The sequence below is a fragment of the Halichoerus grypus genome, chromosome 2 (assembly GCF_964656455.1).
Source record: "Halichoerus grypus chromosome 2, mHalGry1.hap1.1, whole genome shotgun sequence".
Taxonomy (NCBI): domain Eukaryota; kingdom Metazoa; phylum Chordata; class Mammalia; order Carnivora; family Phocidae; genus Halichoerus; species Halichoerus grypus.
Window position 1 is genome coordinate 79,452,445 of NC_135713.1, and position 22,025 is coordinate 79,474,469.

The 22,025-nt window shown below is 36.6% G+C and overlaps 2 protein-coding genes across 5 annotated transcripts in view; one reads left to right on the plus strand and one right to left on the minus strand.

The window, feature by feature from the left end:
* Positions 1-22,025, minus strand: part of ARSK (arylsulfatase family member K) — a 42,710-nt gene that overhangs the window by 13,783 nt on the left and 6,902 nt on the right. For all 4 annotated transcript variants that reach the window (XM_036084461.2, XM_078067046.1, XM_036084460.2 and 1 more), the window contains exons 3-5: positions 19,347-19,506; positions 4,225-4,507; positions 1,503-1,674 (exon numbers count right to left, since the gene is read on the minus strand). In XM_036084461.2, the coding sequence (XP_035940354.2) occupies positions 1,503-1,674; positions 4,225-4,507; positions 19,347-19,506 (615 nt within the window). The remainder of the gene's footprint in view (positions 1-1,502; positions 1,675-4,224; positions 4,508-19,346; positions 19,507-22,025) is intronic.
* SKIC3 (SKI3 subunit of superkiller complex) overlaps positions 12,925-22,025 on the plus strand; it is a 100,147-nt gene continuing 91,046 nt past the window's right edge. The window contains exon 1 of the mRNA XM_078067045.1: positions 12,925-13,057. The gene's annotated coding sequence lies outside the window, so the exon portion shown is untranslated. The remainder of the gene's footprint in view (positions 13,058-22,025) is intronic.

Below are 22,025 nucleotides of genomic sequence, written 5' to 3' on the forward strand. Positions count from 1 at the left end.
AAAGACTGAGAATAGCCAGCCATGTAAAAAGCAAAGGGAAGAGGATCCCAGGCAGAGGGAAAAGCAAATACAAAGGCCCCGAGGGGGAGCAAGAGCTTAGTGTTTTTAATTTAAAAAGTGTGATTTTGTAATAATATTCAATTAGTACCATCAGTGCCCCAAATAGGGCCTGAAAGCTAGCTAGTAGGCACTAAATATTTGTTGAACAAACACAGTGAACAGTAAGAAATACTATTTGGTGGCGAGACTAGTGTGGATATAATAAGATATCACCTATTTCATAAACTTTGTAGTTAAAGTGAGCTGCTGCATTTCTTTCTCTAAGAGACTTCAAGAGGTATTCCCACACTCCCTGCAGCAACATTATATATATATATATATATATATGTAGTATTTCACCTTAGTAGATATGGATGAATGGATAGCTGCAAACTTTCAAAAGTGATTTCCAGGGTGCAAATGGGTGAATACTCATTAACATCAGAAAATATGAAAAACAATTCAACATTTGTGTGGATTTAGGATTAAAGAAATTTACTTTAAATATCATTTGCATTTAAGATTGAGTACTTGGAAAATCTTTAAGACTTTTAATTCATATTATACTTCATATATTATAAATAATTTGTCCATAATTTTTTTTTTTTTGCTTTCTGCTTTATACTTTTCTATTTTTGCCCAATGAATGCTTCTTAAGAAATAGCTACTCACTTGTTCACTCTCAAAATTTACTTGTACAGAAGAGGTGCTTCCCATACTCCACTAATGCAATTTGCTCCACTCTAAAGTATACCAAAATATGAAAATAACTTGTTAAAAAGATGGATTTTTTTTTTTTAAGCCAAGCGTTCTCCAATCTAAACTGGAAACTGCCATTAACTCTGCAAGTGAGTAGGCAAAACACTTTCTTGACAGTCATCTTATGGAAGCAGGTAGAGTTTTGAGCTGAACTAGGGAAGGAAAGTCAATATGATTCTGGACCAGAATACACATGTGGAAAATGTCAGGTTTAGTTAAACCCTATGCTAAAGGGCCTGGGAAGAATGGTTTTGTTTTCTAATTATTACAAGTCTGGGAGAATTCACAAGATTCTGTGACTAAACTCTTATCTCTTAGAATCTAAGCTGCCTTACAATTACCTGTCACATGTGTACCTGTGTTTGGTTAAATACTGATTCCTGTTTAAAGCAGGTAAAAAGTTTTGTGTCAAGCAGGTAATAGCCTTCTATGGTCCTGTCTTTATGTATGAACAAATCTGAGCATTTATTAATTTATGAATAATTAAGATAGAAAAGGCTTTTTATTCCATGATTAATAATGCAAATTATCCAATTTTTATATGTGTCAAGATTTTTATAATTCTAAGCCTTTAGCATCTAAGAAACTGTTGTAAAACATTGTCTGAGGAAGTTCATACAAGTCAGCAACCAGCATGATCACAGTTTGTTGGAAAAATATTATACTTTTTCTTCATTTAATTGCTTATTAAATATACCACCTACCAAGCATGGCATCTGTCTCAGCACACATAGCATAATAAAAGGCCCTAATATTTTTAATTTCTTTTTCTGTAAACTTTCCAGTGCAGTTTTTTGTATAAGAAGAGTAATAATCTATAGGGTGCATTTCTGACAGAGGTGACCACTTTGGGATTTTGATGGCATCATAAGAAACCTAAAAAGGAGAGAAAAACAAGGTAGTAATATTCTTCTCTTCCAACAAGTATGTATGGTGAACTAGACAATGCTTAATTACTTAGGAATGTAGAAGAAAATAGATATGAGTTATGTGAAGAAAATAGTAAATCAAATACATAATTAGGAACAAACTGTTACTATTCCTAGTAACAACAAAATGTATATATTAATATCTGTATATATAGTGAGTTATGAAAATTATTTTTATAATTATACATGACAATGAAAAACATGAGCTATTTTAGACAGTATTATAGTCCAGAAAAAGTATCCAAGCTTTTTAATATAGTGTGTGACCAACTCAAAATTCCAGAATCAACAACCTCAGAATCTAGATTTTGTTCCCAGTAGTTCACTAGTAAAACTGCCAATATCTAGTGAGACAGCCAAATGTTTGCTAGGAACAAATACAACTTTTTAATATACATATGATTGCTTATAGTTTTGGTGAAAACAAGACTAAACTTAAGTCATATACTTCTTTTAGTCATGTGACTTAAAAACCTCAGATATCTACTTACTATTTACTTATAAATTATTTGATTCAGTTCCTTAGGCTAGTACTAATTTTTCAAGATAGAGCCAGTTGCAACTTTTTCAGAAGACATGAAGTATCTACAGTTTTGACATTGTTTCCTTTGAAACAGGGTTCGCTAAACAGCATTTCTGATTAGAGTTTTTAAAGCAACTTAAATTCAATTTAAGTTGATACCTTTCAAAACACAGGTGGTCCCGTTTGCATGGTTCAGATGTGCATGGATTTCATTTACCACAGTTTAGTTACATAACACCAGTCCCCCAACAACACACATTTTAATTACCAAAGTATATTAACTGTGAGTTACTGCATAAAGTACAAACTTTCACATTCAAACACTGCTAGCTCTTTAGTCTACAAATCCCTGTATATTACGGGTGTGTGTCCCAATCAGTGACTCATCATGTTATTTTTTTCAAAGTCTATCAGTGACTGGTCCCTGCTTATCGTTTATTCGGTATGCATACGTACAGCCAAGGTGTAGCTGGGCTGTGTCCTTGTCTCCCAGTGAGACCTCCATGTGGCATTTTTACAAAAATGGATAATCAAAAGAGGGGATTGGTCAAAAAAGATGAATGTACAGTAAAGAAATGAAAAAGTGATAACACTGTACGTGAAATCTGAATCAAACATTAACTAGAGTTATAGAAAAGAGAGCCAACCTGGGAATGCTGACGCTGCCACCATCTGATACACTCTAGCTATGCAGCCAAAGGACCTTAGTGTAGATAAACTCATTGATAAAAATAGGAAGGTCGTTGCAAAACAAAAGGGTGAACATATCCTAGAGAAGGTGACATTGGCAAATATCCATAGGTTAAAAGAACTCTCAGAAACATATCATCACATTGGAAGTTCAAAGGGTAAAATGTTGGAAGGTGATCCACATTTAGAAAGAGATGGGACAGTCTGCCAAGACTTAGAGAAGATGCTTGCTCCATATCTTGTTATACAGTGAGAAGACAAGCAGTTCAAATTCTTGATCTGTTTTTTTTTTCAAAAACCCAAAACACTTTAATCCTCAATATTTCTAGTATTTTCAGTTACAGTGCATTCAACATTAGTTTTACTGTCTTTTTTTCATTTCCCTGCACATTTATAACCCAAAATAAGAGAGGCTTAATGTTTTGACAATTTTTGTTGTTGTTGTTGTTTTCTAGATTTTGTTTATTCATTTGAGAGAGAGACAGACAGCACAAGCAGGGGGAGAGGCAGAGGGAGAGGGAGAAGCAGACTCCCTGCCGAGCTGGGAGCCTGACATGGGGCTCGATCCCAGGACCTGGAGATCACGACCTGAGTTGAAGGCAGACTCCCAACCATCTGAGCACCCAGGTGCCCCTTGACAAATGTTTTTAAGAGTCCTAGAAAAATGGTCATTTTCTCAATTGATTGTTGAGATCTCTTTGTACAGTTTCAGCTTGCATGGTCACTTTTACCCCCTGAACTCTGCCAAGTGAAGACTGCCTGCACTCTTAAGAGAACATCTTTTAGTTTCTTTCTTTTTTTAAGATTTTATTTATTTAAGAGAGAGAGCTCACAAGCTGGGCGGGGTGGGGTGGGGTGGGGGTGGTAGGGCAGAGGGGGAGGGGCAGAGGGAGAGATTGAGAATCCTGAGCAGACTCCCGCACTGAGCGAAGAGCCTGACCCGGGGCTCGATCCCAGGACTCTGGGATCATGACCTGAGCTGAAACCAAGAGTCGGACACTCAACCAACTGAGCCACCCAGGCACCCCAGTTGCTTTTTTTATGGACACATTATATGCAGATGTGTTAACTCAGAAGTAGATTACTGAGTTTTAATACTTATTTTATTTCTGTAATATTGCCCCTTTGTTTTTTGCAACCAGTTATTGGTCATACTTGATTTACTAAGATACAGAATTTTCAAATTTTTGTTTCAAAGTGATAATAAAAGAAGCAGTGGGCAAGTACCAATAACATAGTTTATAATGTTAACTTGTACTTTTGAGCACACAATAGTGTACTTACCTTTTTAAGCCAATAAGGAGATGTGTGAAATGTTGAAGATCCAAAATTTTCTCCTGAAGATGGTGAAGGATATGGATGTGGTAAATTTAATCCCAAGTACAGAACAAATGGTTGAGTGTAATTACTTGCTTCCTTTCTTAACCAATTTACTGCTCTGTCTGTATTCTTCCAGTCCCTTTCCATTACTCTTACTTTAGTCTTTTTAGGGATAAGATTAACCATCGGCCTGCCTTCTTGTCTGAGTAAGAAAGCAACATCTCTTGTCCATGCTTCAACACGGTTGCTGAGGAGGCAAAAAAGGTGTATTATAAGGTACTAAAAAAATTAAAAAAAAACTAAGCATAAATATAAGAAAGCAATATGGAAAACAGTTTTTAGACTCAGTCATGTCAATGTTCAGGCTCACTACATTAGATCTCATTAAGAGAGTTATTGAGACTTGCAAACACAAAATCCAGGAAAAAAAAATGACAAGAATCAAATATTCGCCTATATGTGCGTTAAAACTAAGATAGATTATTTAGAAGTGTTATTTTTTCTTATAACAAGATATTTTATAATATAAAAAGTGTTTCAAGTTCCTAGTATTTCTCCTAAATTTTCTAGCAGTTTGTCTTTTTTCTGTCAGAAGAAGAAAGAGAGGTTATTTTTATTCCAGTATAGTTAATATACAATGTTGTATTTGTTTCAGGTGTACAATATAGTGATTCAACAATTCCACATATTACTCAGTGCTCATCAAGATAAGTGTACTCTTAATCCTTCTCACCTATCTCACCCAACCCCCACCACCTCCCCTCTGGTAACAATCAGTTTTTTTCTCTATAGTTAAGATTCTGTTTTTTGGTTTGTCTCTTTTTTTCTCCCTTTGTTTATTTGATTCTTAAATTCCACATATGAGTGAAATCATATGCCATTGTCCTTCTCTGACTGGCTTATTTTGCTTAGCATTATACTCTCTAGCTCCATCATGTTGTTGCAAATGGCAAGACTTCATTCCTTTTTATGGCTGAATAATATTCCTCTGTGTGTGTGTGTGTGTGTGTGTGTGTGTGTGTGTGTGTGTGTATCACAGCTTCTTTATCCATTCATCTGTTGATGGATTTAGGTTGCTTCAATTAATTTCGCTATTATAAATGCTGCTGCAATAAGCAAAAGGGTGCATGTATCCCTTTGAATGAGTGTTTTTGTATTTTTTGGGTAAATACCCAGTAGTGCGATTATTGGATCATAGGGTGGTTCTATTTTTAACTTTCTGAGGAACCTCCATATTGTCTTCCACAGTGGCTGCCCCAGTTTGCATTCCTATCAACAGTGCACCAGGGTTCCTATTTCTTCACATCCTCATCAACACTTGTTTCTTTTGACTTTAGCCATTCTGGCAGGTGTGAGGTGATATCTCATTGTGGTTTTGATTTGCATTTTCCTGATGATCTGTGATGTTGAGCATCTTTTCATATATCTGTTAGTCTGTTCATGTCTTCTGCCCATTTTTAATTGGATTATTTGGTTTTTGGTCTTAGAGATTTTCTACACTAACTCTTTACTGGATATGTCATTTACAAATATTTTCTTCTATTCAGTAGGTTGTTTTTGTTGGTTGTTACCTTTGCTGTGCAGAAGCTTTTTATTTTGGTGCAGTCCCAATAGTTTATTTTTGCTCTTGTTTCTCTTGTCTCCGATGTATCCAGAAAGATGTTCTTATGGCCAATGTCAGAGATGTTACTGCCTGTGCTCTCTTCTAGGATTTTTATGGTTTCAGTCTCACATTTAGGTCTTTAATCCATTTTCAGTTTATTTTTGTGTATGGTGTAAGAAAGTGGTCCAGGTTCATTCTTTTGTAGGTAGCTGTCTAGTTTTGCCAACACTGTTTGTTGAAGAGACTATCTTTTTCCCATTGCATAATCTTGCCTCCTCTGTTGAAGATTAATTGACCACATAATTGTGGGCTTATTTCTGGGCTTTCTATTCTGTTGTTGATCTATGTGTCTGTTTTTGTGCCAGTATCATATTATTCTGATTATTACAGCTTTGTAATATAAGTCTGGAATTGTGATACCTTCAGTTTTTGTTTTTTTTTTTTCAAGATTGCTTTGACTATTTGGGGTCTTTTGTGGTTCCATACAAATTTTTGGATTGTTCTAGTACTGTGAAAAATGCTGTTGGTATTTTGATAGGGGATTTCATTAAATCTGTAGATTGCTTTGGGTAGTATAGATGTTTTAACAATCTCTATTCTTCCAATCCATGAGCATAGAATGTCTTTCCATTTCATTGTGTTGTCTTCAATTTCTTTCAATCAGTGTTTATAGTTTTCAGAGTACAGGTCTTTCACCTCTTTGGTTAAGTTTATTCCTAAGTATTTTATTATTTTTGGTACAATTTAAATGGGGTTGTTTTCTTCATTTCTCTTTCTGCTGCTTACTAGTGTATAGAAATGCAGTGAATTTCTGTACATTGATTTTGTGTCCTGCGACCTTACTGAATTCATTTATCAGCGCTAGTATATTTTTAGTGAAGTCTTTGTTTTTCTATAAATAGTATCATGTCATCTGCAAATAGTGAAAGTTTTACTTCTTCCTTACCAATTTGGATGCCTTTTATTCTTTTCTCTTATCTGATTGCTGTGGCTAGAAATTCCAGGACTACTATGTTAAATAACAGTGGTAAGTGGACATCCCTGTCTGTTCTTTGACCATAGAGGAAAAGATCTCAATTTTTCAACATTGAGTATGATGTTCACTGTGGGTTTTTCACATAAGGCGTTTATTATGTTGTGGTATGTTCCCTCTAAATCTACTTTGTTGAGAGGTTTTTTTTTTTTTTCCCATTATGAATGGATGTTGTACTTTGTCAAATGCTTTTTCTGCCTCTACTGAAATGATCATATGGTTTTTATCCTTTCTCTTATTGATGTGATGTATCACATTGATTTGTTTATACTGAACCACCCTTGCATCCCAGGAATAAATCCCACTTGATCATGGTGAGTGATTTTTTTTTAATGTATTGTTGGATTTGCTTTGCTAATATTTTGTTGAGGATTTTTGCATCTATGTTCATCAGAGATATTGGCCTGTAGTTATTTTTTTGTTGTTGTATCTTTTTTTTATATATTTTTTTATTTATTCATTTGAGACACAGAGATACAGAGAGAGAGAGAGAGAGAGAGAAAGCATGAGCAGGGAGAGAGGCAGAGGGAGAGGGAGAAGCAGGCTCCTCGCTGAGCCAGGAACCCGATGTGGGGCTCGATCCCAGGACTCTGGGATCATGACCTGAGCCGAAGGCAGACGCTTAACCATCTGAGCCACCCAGGCGCCCCCTTGTTGTTGTATCTTTATGTGGTTTTGGAATCAGGAAAATGCTGGCCTCATAGAATAAATATGGAAATTTTTCTTCCTCTTCCATTTTTTGAAAAAAAGTTTGAGAATAGGTATTAACTCTTCTTTAAATATTTGGTAGAATTCACCTGTGAAGCTGTCTGGTCCTGGACTTTTGTTTGTTGGGAGTTTTTTTATTATTGATTCAATTTCATTGCTGGTGATCGGTCTGTTCAAATTTTCTATTTCTTCCTGTTTCAGTTTTGGTAGGTTATATGTTTCTAATTTACCCATTTCTTCTAGATTGCCCAGTTTGTTGGCATATAAGTTTTCATAATATTTTCTTACAATCCTTTGCATTTCTGTGATGTTGGTTATTTCTCTTTTGTTTCTGATTTTGAGTCTTCTCTCTCTCTCTTTTGATGAGTGTCTAGAGTTTATCAATTTTATTGATCTTTTCAAAGAACTGGCTCCTGGTATCATTGATCTATTGTTTTTTTACTTTCTGTATCATTTATTTCTGCTCAAATCTTTATTAGTTCCTTCCTTCTGCTGGTTTTGGGTTTTGTTTGTTCTTTTTTTTCTAGCTCCTTTAGGTGGAAGGTCAAGTTATTTGAGATTTTTCTTGCTTCTTAAGGTACGCCTGAATTGCTTAGAACTGCTTTTCCTGCATCACAAAGATTTTGGACTGTTGTGTTTTCATTTTCATTTGTCTCCATCTATTTTTTTATGTCTTCTTTGATTTCTTGGTTGACCCATTCATTGTTTAGTAGCATGTTTTTTAAATCTCCATCAATTTGTGCTTTCCAGATTTTTTCTTGTGGTTGACTTCTAGTTTCATTGCAGTGTGGTCAGAAAAGATGCGTTGTATAACTTCAATCTTTTTGAAATTATCAAGATTATTTTTTGACCTAATAAGTGATCTATTCTGGTGAATGTTCCTTGTACACTTGAAAAGAATGTGTATTCTGCTGTTTGAGGATGGAATGTTCTGAATATATGTCTTAAATCCATCTGGTCCAGTGTGTCATCCAAAGCCACTGTTTCCTTGTTGATTATCTGTTTAGATGATCTGTTCATTGATATAAGTGGAGTGTTAAAGCCTTCTATTATCATTGTATTGCTATTGATTAGTATTGTATTACTTATATTTGTTATTAACTGTTTTATACATTTGAGTGCTCCCATGTTGGGTGCATAAATATTTACAATTATTACGTCTTTTTGTTGGATTCTCCTCTTAATGATTATATAGTATCCTGTGTCTCTTGTTACAGTCTTTGTTTTAAAGTCAATTTTGTCTGGTATAAACATTGCTACCCCGGCTTTCTTTTGACACCCATTTGCATGATAAATGTTTCTCCATCCCCTCACTTTCAATCTGCATATGTCTTTTTTTTTTTAAAGATTTTATTTGAGAGAGAGTGAGCGAGAGAGCACAAGCAGGGGGAGTGACAGAGGGAGAGGAAGCAGCAGACTCCCTGCTGAGCAAGGAGCCCAATGCGGGGCTCTATCCCGGGACCCTGGGATCATGACCTGAGCTGAAGCCAGACACTTGTCTGAGCCACCCAGGTGCGCCTGCATGTGTCTTTAGGTCTGAAGCTTGTCTCTTGTAAGCAGCATATAGATGGGTCTTGTTTTTTTTTTTTTTTTTTAATCCATTCCATCACCCAGTGTCTTTTGATTGGAGAATTTAGTCCATTTACAGTCAAAGTAATTATTGTTAGGTATGTATTTATTGCCATTTTATGTTTTTTGTTTTTTTGTGTTTATGGATCTTCTCTGTTCCTTTCTTCCCTTGCTCTCTTTTCTCACCATAAGTTGGCTTTCTTTAGTGATTTACTTGGATCCCTTTCTATTTTTTGCATATCACTGTTTTTTGGTTTGTGGTTGCTATTAGGTTTATAACATCTTCTGCATATAGCAGCCTATCTAAAGTTGATGGTTGCTTAAGTTTTGTTTTGTTCTGTTTATAGAGTGGGGGTGGGGTAGGGGCAGAGGGAGGAGAGAGAGAATCTTAAGCAGGCTCCGTGCCCAGCCTAATGCAGGGCTCAAGCTCATGACACTGAGATCACGACCTAAGCTGAAATTGAGTTGGATGCTTAATCGACTGAGCCACACCAGTGACCCAATGGTCGCTTAAGTTTGAACCCAATCTTTACTCCTCTCTTCTCCATGTTTTAAGTACATGGTATCATATTTTACTTCCACTTGTGAGTCCCTTGACTGAGTTTTACAGATATACTTACTTTTACTACTTTTGTGTTTCCTACTTTCCTTACTCTTACTCACAGTCTGTCTTTTCCACTCAGAGTCCCCTTTAACATTTCTTGTAGGGCTGGGTTAGTGGTCATGAACTCCTTTAGTTTTTGTCTGGGAAACTCTTTCTCTCTCCTTCTAATCTAAATGAAGTTGTGTGGGCTGGTTCTCTTCCGCGGGGGTGTGCAGCCACTGTGGAGACTGAGGCTGCCTGGGCTACTCTGTAAAGTGTGTGCCAGTGGGGGTGCAGTTGTAACAAGGTGTGTGTGTGCTCTGTGGGAGCTGACAAGCTGCTGTCACCAGGACCCAGACCGTGTTAAGGGCAGAGTCGGGAGATACAGTGTTGGCAAGGTTTGCACTGGTTATCTGGGGGAGGGGACCCCCCAGTGCTGCGACGGAGGCAGGCCCAGCTGGAGGGGGAGGGGCATGGTGTAAGCAAGTTAGGTGGTGGATGTTTATGCCACACTGGTTTCCACAGGTGGCTGTGTGTTTATGTTGGGCGGTGGGGGAGCGAAATGGGGGAGCCTGCCAGCTCCTTTGCTCCTGGAGAAGTCCCTCACAGAGTGTAGTAAATAACTCTCCCTCCTATATGCTCCAGGTGCTTTTGTAAGTGCTGCTTCTATGCTGTATCTCCTCAGGCTGTTTGTCTTACTTTCTCTTTAAGGGCAGGGACTTGGCTTCCCAGTACCCTGTAGGCTATCCCAGCATGGAACCTGCTGATTTTTAAAGCTCTGTGCTTTAAGAACTGCTGGTTCTAAGAATTCATGAAATTTGGCCACTTTTATTTTCAGAGGGCCAGATGCTGTGGGTACCTGTCTTCTCTATGCCGGCTCCCCCGTGTGCTAGTCTCTCACCCCTCTCCATGCCCATTGCTTCCTGCCTCCAGTGGCCAGACTTGCAGGGTTTAGCTCCCCACTACATCTCTGCCTTTCCTACCCTCTTCAGCTGTGGCCTCTCCTCTACATTTACTTGTGGAGTTTGTTCTGCCAGTCTTTGGGTCGTTTTCTGGGTTATTTACATTGATGCGAGTGTTACTTGCAGTAAGCACAAACATACAACGTGTAGTTTCCTATATGCCAGCATTTCTCAAAGTGTGGCCCAGGGATCTCTGGGAGGTCCCTGAGAGGCTTTCAGGGGGCCCATGAGGTCAAAGCTATTGTCATATTAGTAAGATGTTATATGCCTTTTTCACACTCAATCTCACATGAGCGGACAAAGGGACATAAAATTCCCATGTTTCTGATAAAGGCATTCACAATAGGATAAACCCTGTCCTACCTCTGCCCGAAGTCTGGTTCTTTATATTCTTGCTACTGGACGTGGTCTGTGGACCAACAGCACCAGCATCACCTGGAAGCTTGTGATACAGAAGCAGAATCTCAGGTCCCATCCCAGACCCACTGAATAAGAAAGGGTATTTAACATAATGCCCAGGTGATCTGTATGCATATTAAAGTCTGAGATGCACTGTTCTACATGACAATCTAAGAATTCTTTTATGCAGAAACTTCTCAATTTTTAGTTGGATCACCAAAATAGTATCTTCAGTAGCCCATAAATGGGCTACCTTGGTTCAATGCCAGAAAACAAGTTGATGGCCAAATGCACTACCAAACAATCAGCAGTCTGATTAATTCTTTTTAATAATAAAATATCCTCCTAATATGAATGAAAAAACTCCTACCTAACACATTACCAACTAATTAATGCATAAATTTGCATATATGCCATTGTTGTGTGGTTTTCTGTGCCAGTATGCCAAATTCTGCGGCAGCATTGTTCAGTCAGCAGAAAGCACGGGATTAATTAACATAGTAGCCATCTCTTCTGAAAAAATATGGCACATTACAATTGATCGCATGACCATTTTCTTTCAAGATGAATTCTGAGGTTAGGCTTAACCTGCAGCTTCCTAAGATAATTAACTCTCAGTCTTCAAGAGTTTTGTGGATATTTCTTTTTCTCTCTCTCTCACACATACACAACTATTGTTTCTGATGGGATTTAAACAGCTAGATGTATCTCAGGTAAGTCTCCTTAATGAAAATGTTACAATTCTGAATAATGTACCTTGCAAATTCTGGTATCAGCCTAACACATTCTATAAAAGAAAAAAGATATCCATACTCCTTTCCATTAAATATTCTTCCCTCAATGTTGTGAGAAATACACCATTTTTTAAAGAACTTGTAAGGCTGTCACCTATCTTCCTCACATATAGGGACACTCAAAAAACAGTCTGTTTTAGTGGAATGAATAAACTCTAGCAAATTCAAGTTGGAACATTCCTTTTCAACATACATTATTTAAATGCTGAATAAAGGCATGCTTTCTCATTGATTAATTTTATTAATTCCAACCATTTTTTTTGGTGAAATTAAAGTGGCCAGTGCTCCTTATTCTTTTTTTTAAATTCATAGAGCTATTTGTAAATAAGATGAAAATCATGGATTTTCACTAAATGATATAATTTTCACTAAATGATATAATTCATTATTAATACTTGTGTAAAATATTAATTTAATAATGTTAACATAATACTTTATATTTTAAATATTTCATAATTAGTTTTTATTATAAATATATTTTTTATATAATAATATTAAATGCATAGTAAATAAATTCTCTTTTTCATGGCTAACTACAATAGAATGTAGGCAATAAAAGAGCCACCTGGAGGATGGAAATACTTAAAAGAACACAGGAAAACTCTGAATGGATGGCAAATTAGATCAATCAAAAAATTACATGAATGAGGGACGCCTGGGTGGCTCAGTTGGTTAAGCGTCTGCCTTTGGCTCAGGTCATGATCCCAGGGTCCTGGGATCGAGCCCCGCGTTGGGCTCCCTGCTCGGTGGAGCCTGCTTCTCCCTCTGCCTCTACTGCTCCCCCTGCTTGTGCTCTCTCCCTCTTTCTGACAAAAATAATAAATAAAATCTAAAAAAAAAAAAATTACATGAACTCAAAAAGTTCACGTAAAATAATCATGGGACTTGAGTAGAGAGCAAAAAATCTGTTCAAGGGTGAAAAGAATAAAACATAACCATTCCCAAGTTGTTACTGCTATTTTTTTTTTTTTTAACAGAACAAAAACTTTGTGGAGATTCTCAAATTCAGCTTACCAGATGAAGCGTGCAGGGGTTTTTTTTTTGCCAGCTGCCTGAACCTATTACTGAAGTCCTTCTCACATATGAAAGCTTTACCTTTCATTGCTTCACTACAGGAATTCTAGTTTATCCAATGTTCTCCAAAAGGTCTGTACTCTCCTACTTGGATGCCTTTCTTTAGTTTTTCCTTCCTGTCCATTTTAGCCTAGTAATGTTCTACTTCTATGAAAGCTTATCAAATCTAAAATGCTATTAAAACTATATATACTATTTAAAAAATATATATGTATGTATATCTATCTATCTATAGATAGATAGATAAATATACACTATTAAGAAAAATACTGCCAGTTAGACTATAACAGAATTTTGTAATCTCAATAGTAAGATACATTGCAATTTCAGAGATATCTTAAATTGTGAAAAAGAAAGAAGTGCCACCTTAGAATAAATTAAATACAGCCTTTACTCCCATCTCCTGAAAAAAACATCTGGATGTGATCTCTTCCTCCTTTAAACAGAATTAAACATATTTTGCCCTGTACTGTAGTTATCGAGACTTATTTTTTTTAACCTTTTTAAAACCATACGTCTCTTCAGCTAGGTCATATCTGGCTAATGCTAATGTTCATTTGAAAAGTTAAATCTCCCTATTATTAGATAGCTTCAGACTCGTCTCAAATAGATTGAGATAAATTTCCACAAATGGCTAACACTGGCCAAAGTAGGAGACATAAACTTCCTTATAGGCAGCTAAACCCTAATACATTAAAGTTTAGTAATTAAATGGGAAAAAAATCCAGTAATAGTAATGAGATTGTAGGCTCAGAGCAATCCACTGATGTCTCAAGATCTAGGAATTATGGTAGACAGCATTCTGAAGATAGCCCCAGGGGCTGCTTCAGCCAAGAATTGTCTAGTCATCAGAAGTGAGGGTTCTGGAACAACTAAAACAACAGCAGACTCTTTCCTTATCCTAAATTATCTGAGAATGCACCCAGAATAATGCAAGCTGTTCTAGATACTGAATTTCATTAAAGATAATAAGATGGTGATAGTGGTGTGGGTTCCACAAAATCTTCTAAACTGACCAAAGGAATGGATGCCTTTCTCCATTATAAGGAAAAGAACAAAATAAACTCCTCTTTGGTATGGAGAAAACCTATCTAAAGTTATATATGATCTTAGATCATAAAATAATGGTGGATATGGATGAGATATACACATACTTACCACTAGGATACAGAATTGAAAGGGACTGAGAGAGGGCTCTATGGTTGCTATTCTGAGTTCTGTCCCTTCCTTCTTAGTTACTCTGATTCTATTGAGAATCCAGACTGTGCTTCCTGTCTGGAGGCCTGACGGGGACAGGAAGAGTGCTGTAAGCAGCTCGTGGTTTGCTTCACTTTGCTGTTTGCCAAGAGGTTCAAGCTTAAGAATTCCCCAGAGCAATTCTCTCATTTTGGAAGCAGGCCTTTATTTTTCATTTGTTTCAGAGGAGTGAAAATTGCCTAGTGTGACCTGGCTTCAGAAAAACATGAAGTTACATGAACTGAGAACATAGATAAATTTCAGTGGAAGTAGGATGACAGAGGATTTGAATTTAGGTTTTTAACTTTTAGCTAGGAAAGAGAAGACAGCAGCTTATTTAAATTGGCTTCTGATGCCACTAGAATGTAAGTTCCCTGAGTTTAGAGATTTTTGTGTTTTGATCACTCCTGTAGTCCCATCATTTAAAAATAGTGTCTGGTACATACTAGTTGGCTCCATTAAATATTGGCTGAATAAAATACACTGGACTATACTTTTGTAACTTAAATAAGGATCATCTTTAGTTTTAGTATTTTAAGGAATATTACTTAATACTCAATTTCTTTATTAAATTGTGCTGATCTTAGAAATCTAGTTTTTAAAATGTCTATATAAAATATCTCCTAATTCTACACACTTCCAAACTAACACGCTCTTTGGTTTTGTTGATTTAGAAATATTTAGAATATTTAGTTTAGATCATGTTTTCTCAATGTCTGCACTATTGACATTTTAGGCTTGATAATTCTTTGCTGCAGGGTGGAGGCAGATGGTGGTGGTGGTGGGGGGGAGTTCTGTGCATTGTAGACTGTTTAGCAGCAACCTGGCATCTACCCTCTGGATGTCAGCAGCATTCCCCCAGTCCTTGTCAGATGTCTTGGGGTGGGGGGGTCTTATCAAAATTGCCCTTGGTTGAGAACCACTGTTTTCAATATTGCATATATTTTGGCAAAACAGTTTTATCTGATTGTAAAAATTACCAAAATACCCTATGAATTAAATACAAATGTTTCCTTTCAGTTGCTAATAAGATGTGGCAAATTTGAACCTAATCAAACCTATTATAACACCTACAATGTGAGGGGGGTTAAGTAGATACATAACTTGCCCAGAGACTGATAGTAAATAGAATCGTAATGAGTACTACCACCACTACCTGTTTAACAATTGTCTGGAATAAGCAAGTGTGTAGCCCTTAAGGATCCCAGTGTAGTGCAATATATTATACAAATAAGGGACACATAGCTGGACTAGTGTTCTTAAACTGATACAAGAAGAAAGTATCACTTCAGACCTAAAAAAGACAGATGGAGTATTACTATAATAAGCTAAAGAAACTTGTAATTCTGGCTGAAAATACAAGCAGGTTCAAAAATGGCCAATTTCAGTGGAAAAGGTAGCAGAAAGAGTTATAAAAACAACTTCTGACTTTGAGAGTCAGTCTATCAAAATACTGAATACCCCTATTAAGTTTGATACTGAGATACATTTTTTTCCTGAGACCCATTTTTCAAATTGCACAGAAAAATCTAAAAGATAATGTACCATAATTCATATAACCTCTCCAGATATGCAATTAGTAGCAAACTTGACCTATTTGTCAGCTAAATGACTGTGTGGGTACATACAGCACTAATACAAACAGTCCTGAGAGCTTATTTCAATTTCTTAAGCTCTGGTGAGATAGGAAAATTAGCCATAAGCAATTATTATACTGAAAATCATCTTTGATGTCCCAAATGTCAACATTTAAGTGGCTTTTCTCCTTTTACTGATTTTAAACCACAGGTTAAACAGAACATCAATGTTTATCAAATAATAAGCTATAGCTAGATCAATGTAACTTCCTGTCCCATTCATTCAGACATTTAATTCTGTGCCTACAGTGCGCTGGCACAATATTGGCAATGGGAATAAAGCAATGAAAAAGAAAAACAGGGTCCTTACTCCTGAGGAATAAAATTCAGATCAGATTTTAACCATGTCATACACAGAATGATAGTTACAGGGAGTATGAGCCATTCAACCTTAGATTCTTTTTATTACTGGATTGGCTGAGGAAACTGAGAAAACAATAGGATAATAGCATAGGGCAGGGTAATAGTATAGGATAGGATAATAACAATAGTTACATTTTACTTTGGATTAAACTTACTTTCTAAAAAGTAGAAGAATTTTAAAGAGAATTTGTGAAACTGCATGAAATAATTAGCAGTGCAACACACTTTAGGAAAATAAAGGGTTTTGGGCGCCTGGGTGGTTCAGTTGGTTAAGCATCTGACTCTTTCTGCTCAGGTCATGATCTCAGGGTCATGACATCGAGCCCTGCGTCGGGCTCCCTTCTGGGGGTGGAGTCTGCTTAAGATTCTCTCTCCCTCTCCCTCTGTCCCTCCCTCCCTAAAAAAAAAAAAAAAAAGAAAGAAAAAAAGAAAATGAAAGGGTTATGTAAATATTAAACTATAATTCTGATTAAGCCATTTTTACAATAATAATTTTTCCTCTTGATTAAATGCTTATTCTTTGCCAGGCATTGTTAAGTACTTCGTATTATTTAATCTTTTTTATTAACTCATTGAAAATTCCTAAACATCCAATGATGTGGGTATTTTTTTAAGATTTTTTTAAAAAAATTTTTAAGTAATCTCTATACCCAAAATGGGGCTCAAACTCACAACCCCCAGATCAAGAGTCGCATGCTCCACTGACCGAGCCAGCCAGGCACCCTGAGGTGGGTATTATTAATTCCAGTTTTCCAATGAGAACATTGACACAGAAGTCAAGTAACTTGCCCAAGGGCACAAGGATGGTAAGCAGGGAAGCTGGGCATTTAACAGTTCGGATGGACTCAAAGCCTCTGCTCCTTCTGCCATGTTTACTTCTACTTCCACCCTTTTCTTCTCCAGCATTCCTGGGAAGAATGGGGGAAGAGCTTTTTGCATAAGACTAGCCTGTGCAGTGGTCCCGAGCTAGTGAAAAGCATGTGACATAAATGAAAGAGGAAGTGCATACTGAGGGGGAGAGAGAGTGATAAGAAATGGGACAGGAGGTACGCAGGGACTAGATAATGTAGGGTCTTATAAACCATGTTGTGGGCTTGGGATTTTAGCCTACCTACAGAGGAAAAAAACCACTGAAATATTTTAAGCAGGTCAGGCACTTGATCAGATGAATATTTTTAAAAGATCACTCTGTCTGCCTATAGAAAATGGATCAGATAGAAGAAAAGTTAGAGGACTACTTCAGTATTTTAGACAGGAGAGGCTTTGGTGGAGATGGTAAGTGAATAAATAGGAGAGAGATTTTAGAAGTAGAACTGACAATATCTGGGGATGGATTAGAAGGCAGAGACAGGGAGGAGATGTGAAGGTCCCTTCTGGGTTTGCAGGATTGGTATCTTTTAGATTTTGGAAGACAGAAGAGGAAAGAAATTTAACATTACCCAGAAGAGCAAGACTAATACCCAGATTATTCTAGATTATTTCAGTATCTCTTCACCCAAAATTCATTCTATTAGTTTCCTAGGACTGTAGTAACAAATTACTGCAAACAGGATGGCTTAAAACAAGAGAAATTTATTCTCTCATGGTTCTAGAGACTAGAAATCGGAAATGAAGGTATTGGCTGGGCGATGCTCCCTCTGAAGAATTCTTCCTTTTTTCCTGGCTTCTGACATTCTTTGGTTTGTAGCTGTGATCACTCCAATCCCTGCTTCTGTCTTCACACTGCCCTCTCTGTGTGTCTGTGTCCTTTTTTTTTTTCTAAAGAGACCACTAGTTATCGGATTTAGGACTCACTTTAAATTTGGCATGACTTCATCTTGAACCCTTAACTAACTGCATCTGTAAAAAGGATCTATTTCCAAATAAGGTCACATTCTGTAGCTCCAGGTGGACATGAAGTTCTGGGGAACGCTATTCATTTCACTACATTCACTGTTATTTTTATTCAATTTATTTTTCTGGTTCTTACCATAATCATTAGCATCATCATCATCATGACGACCACTGCCATAACCCTCAATTAGCACCTGTAGGCAAGAGGTACTGCTCTAGGCTTTAATATGTATTTGTGACAGGAGTCCTGAGTGTTGGGAGACTCCAAGAGCATACCCAAATTCACTAGGAGAACTCATGGGACTCAGCATTTAGTTGTACACATGGCTATGATTATAGTGAAAGGACACAAAGCAAAATCAGCAAAGGGAATGGTCTTTAGGGTAAGTCCACAGCAAACCATTTTCAAGTTTCCAAGTGGAGACACAAAGGGCATTTAATTCATCCAGCATCAAACATGACGATACATGTGAAGAATTGTGTATTAGGGAAGCTCATTAGTACCCAAGTTGTTACTGGGGGCTGATCATGCAGACGCCCTCTGCCTGCCACATACCAAAATCCCAGACTTTCAGAGGGAAAGCAGGTGTTCAGCATAAACCACACTGTACATTCTAGGTATAGAATAAGTCACTTTTATCAGGGAATAGATGGAACACTCCTGATATTCAAGTTACTAGATATAAGCCAAGGGCCAATCTTGAAAGCAGGCCTTTCTAAGGATAGCTGTTTCAGACCTGCTGTGTGTGAGCTTTTTTCCTGCAGATCTCATTCCATTTAACCCTCACAACAAAGAAATTAGAGGTCAGTAGTAAATAGAGAAACTAAGATTCACAAGTAGGTATTCTGATTCCCCAGATCCCTGCTCTTAACCACTGTGCTCAGCTGCCCGGTTTTTGAGGACTTAGTAAAATGAAAAAAAAAAAAAAGCTATACTAGACTAAAAGGAGATAACTGACAAAAGCAAGCAGACAGAAGATTATGGTCTTTAAAAAATATAAACTGTATTCAGTACATAGTAGATATTGTATAACAAAACTCAAAATAAAATTTGAAGTAAAGAATTTTATAGACCTTTAATTTTTAAGAAAAACAAAAATTACCAGCATATTAGCAATCTTAATATTTTAAGAAGATTAAAGAAAGGTGAAGTTTTAGCCAAATTAACACAATTGAGGGATTAAGAGCTTTACTTTCACCTTTGTGCAGAAATAATAAAAGTCAAAAAAGAGTACATGTATGTGCTATAGTGGAGGGTAGCATATTAGCATTATTTTGTTTTACTTTTTTACCTAATGGAGTGATGTCCTGAAGTGTAGTCCAGTTTTCCAAATTTTTGTGATCGGTAGCCATGCTTCTCCATGATATCCATCCATGTTGTATAATTTGGATCTAGGCCCTTAAAGTTATTCCAAGATTCTGTTAAGTGAGTGAAGAGGCCACTCCACATTGCTGGGGGTAGAGGGAGAAACTGGGATTAGTGTAAAGCTTATCGATTTGTTTTAACTATGAAGACAATTACAGCAAGAGAAAGAATCTACTAGTTTAGAACTCATGCTCTGGAGTAAGACATAACCTGCATTAGGTGCTTTACCTAACATTTCTGATTGTTACCTCATGTTATCAAGGGGAAAACTTGGCAAGGAGTTACTATTTCCGTTTTACAGGTGAGTCTTCAAGGCTTACAGGTTAAGTTAAGGTAAATACAGCTGGAATTATGTATAAAGCCTGTTGGACTCTAGAGTCTTCTTTCAATCATAAAAATAATCACTAAGTATTTATTTATTTTCCAGGTCAGTCAAGTGAAGTACAGATCTTTTTCCAACATCTTTAAGGATGTTGTCCTTGTACTGGCTTTCCACAAAAAATTTAAGTGTACTACACCTTCGCTGTTATTTTCTACAAGTATGATTGTATCCAATAAATCTTTCTTCATGTATTAACAGACCCAAAGGGAAAAATAGGCAGCAATACTATAATAGTAGGGGACTTCAATACCCCAGATTCAACAATGGATAGATCATTCAGACAGAAAATCAATAAAGTAACACTGAACTTAAAAACTACATGTTAGATCAGAGCGACGTAACAGACATTTACAGAGCATTCCATCTAAAAGCAACAGAATATACACTCTTCTTAAGTGCACATAGATCATTCTCTAGGACAGATCATACAAGTCCTAATAAATTTAAGAAGCTGAAATATCAAGCATCTTTTCTGACCACAAAGGTATGAAACTGGAAGTCATTTACAAGGAGAACTGGAAAATTCACAAATATGTGGAGATTAAACAACATGGTACAGAACATCAATGGGTCAAAGCAGAAATCAAACGAGAAATAAAAAACGTCTTGAGACAAATGAAAATGGAAGTTTAACATACTAAAACTAATGGCATGCAGAAAAAGTGCTTCTAAGGGCTAAGTTCATAGAGTTAAACGCCTACATCAAGAAAAAAGAGCTCAAACCTAACTTTACATCTTTTTTTTTTTTTAAGATTTTATTTATTGATCTGTCAGAGAGAGAGTGCACAAGCAGGGGGAGCGGCAGGCAGAGGGAGAAGCAGACTCCCCGCTGAGCAAGGAGCCTGATGCAGGACTCAATCCCAGGACCCTGGGATCATGACCTGAGCTGAAGTCAGATGCTTAACTGACTGAGCCACCCAGGCATCCCCTAACTTTACATCTTTAAGAACTAGAAAAAGAACAAACTAAGCCCAAAGTTAGTAGAAGAAAGGAAATAACAAAGATTAGAGTGAAGATAAATAGAGACTTAAAAAGAAAATAGAAAGGATCAGTAAAACTAAGAGCTGGTTTTTTTAAAAGATAAAGAGGCAGTGACTGGTGATGGGTATTAAAGAGGGCATGTATTGAATGGAGCCCTGGATGTTATATGCAAACAATGAATCACAGAACACGACATCAAAATAAATAAATAAATAAATAAATAAATAGGAACATAAAAAAGATAAAGAGACAAACATTTAGCTAGACTTACCAAGAAAAGAGATGATTCAAAAATCAGAAATGAAAGAGGAGTTACAATTGATAACACAGAAATACAAAGAATTTTAAGGCTACTATGAACAGTTATATGCCAAGAAACTGGAAGACTTAGAGCTGGATATATTCCTAGAAGTATACAACCTACCAAGACTGAATGATGAAGAAATAGAAAATCCAACAGACCAATTATGAGTAAGAGGATTGAATCAGTATTCAAATACCTCCCAAGAAAGAAAAGCCCAGGACCAGAAAGTTTTACTGGTGCATTCTACCAAACATTTATAGAAGAATTAATACCAATCCCTCTCTCCAAACTCCTCTAAAAAATAGAAAAGGAAGAAACACTTCCAAACTCATTTTATGAGGCCAACATTACCCTGATACCAAAACCAGAAGAGGATACCCCAAAAGAAGAAAATGACAGGCCAATATCCCTGATGAACATAGTGTAAAATTGTCAACAAAATATTAGCAAACTGATTTCAACAATACATTAAAAGGGTCATACACCATGATCAACTGGGACTTACTCCAGGGATACAAAGATGATTCAACATCTGCAAATCAATCAACATGATATACCACATTAACAAAATGAAGCATAAAAATCACATGCTCATCTCAATAGATGCAGAGAAAGCTTTTGACAAAACTGAACATGCATTCATGACAAAAACTCTCAACAAACTGGGTATAGAAAGAATGTAGCTCAACATAATGAAAGCCATATATGATAAGCCACAGCTAACATTATATTTAGTGGTGAAAAGCTCAAAGCTCTTCCTTAAGATCAGAAACAAGACCAGGGTGCCCACTCTCACAATTCTTACTTAACATAGTAGTAGAAGTCCTATATAGAGCAATTAGGCAAGAAGAAGAAATTAAAGGTATCCAAATTAGAAAGAAGTAAACCTGTCTCTATTTGCAGATGACATATATAGAAAACCCTAAAGATTTCACCAA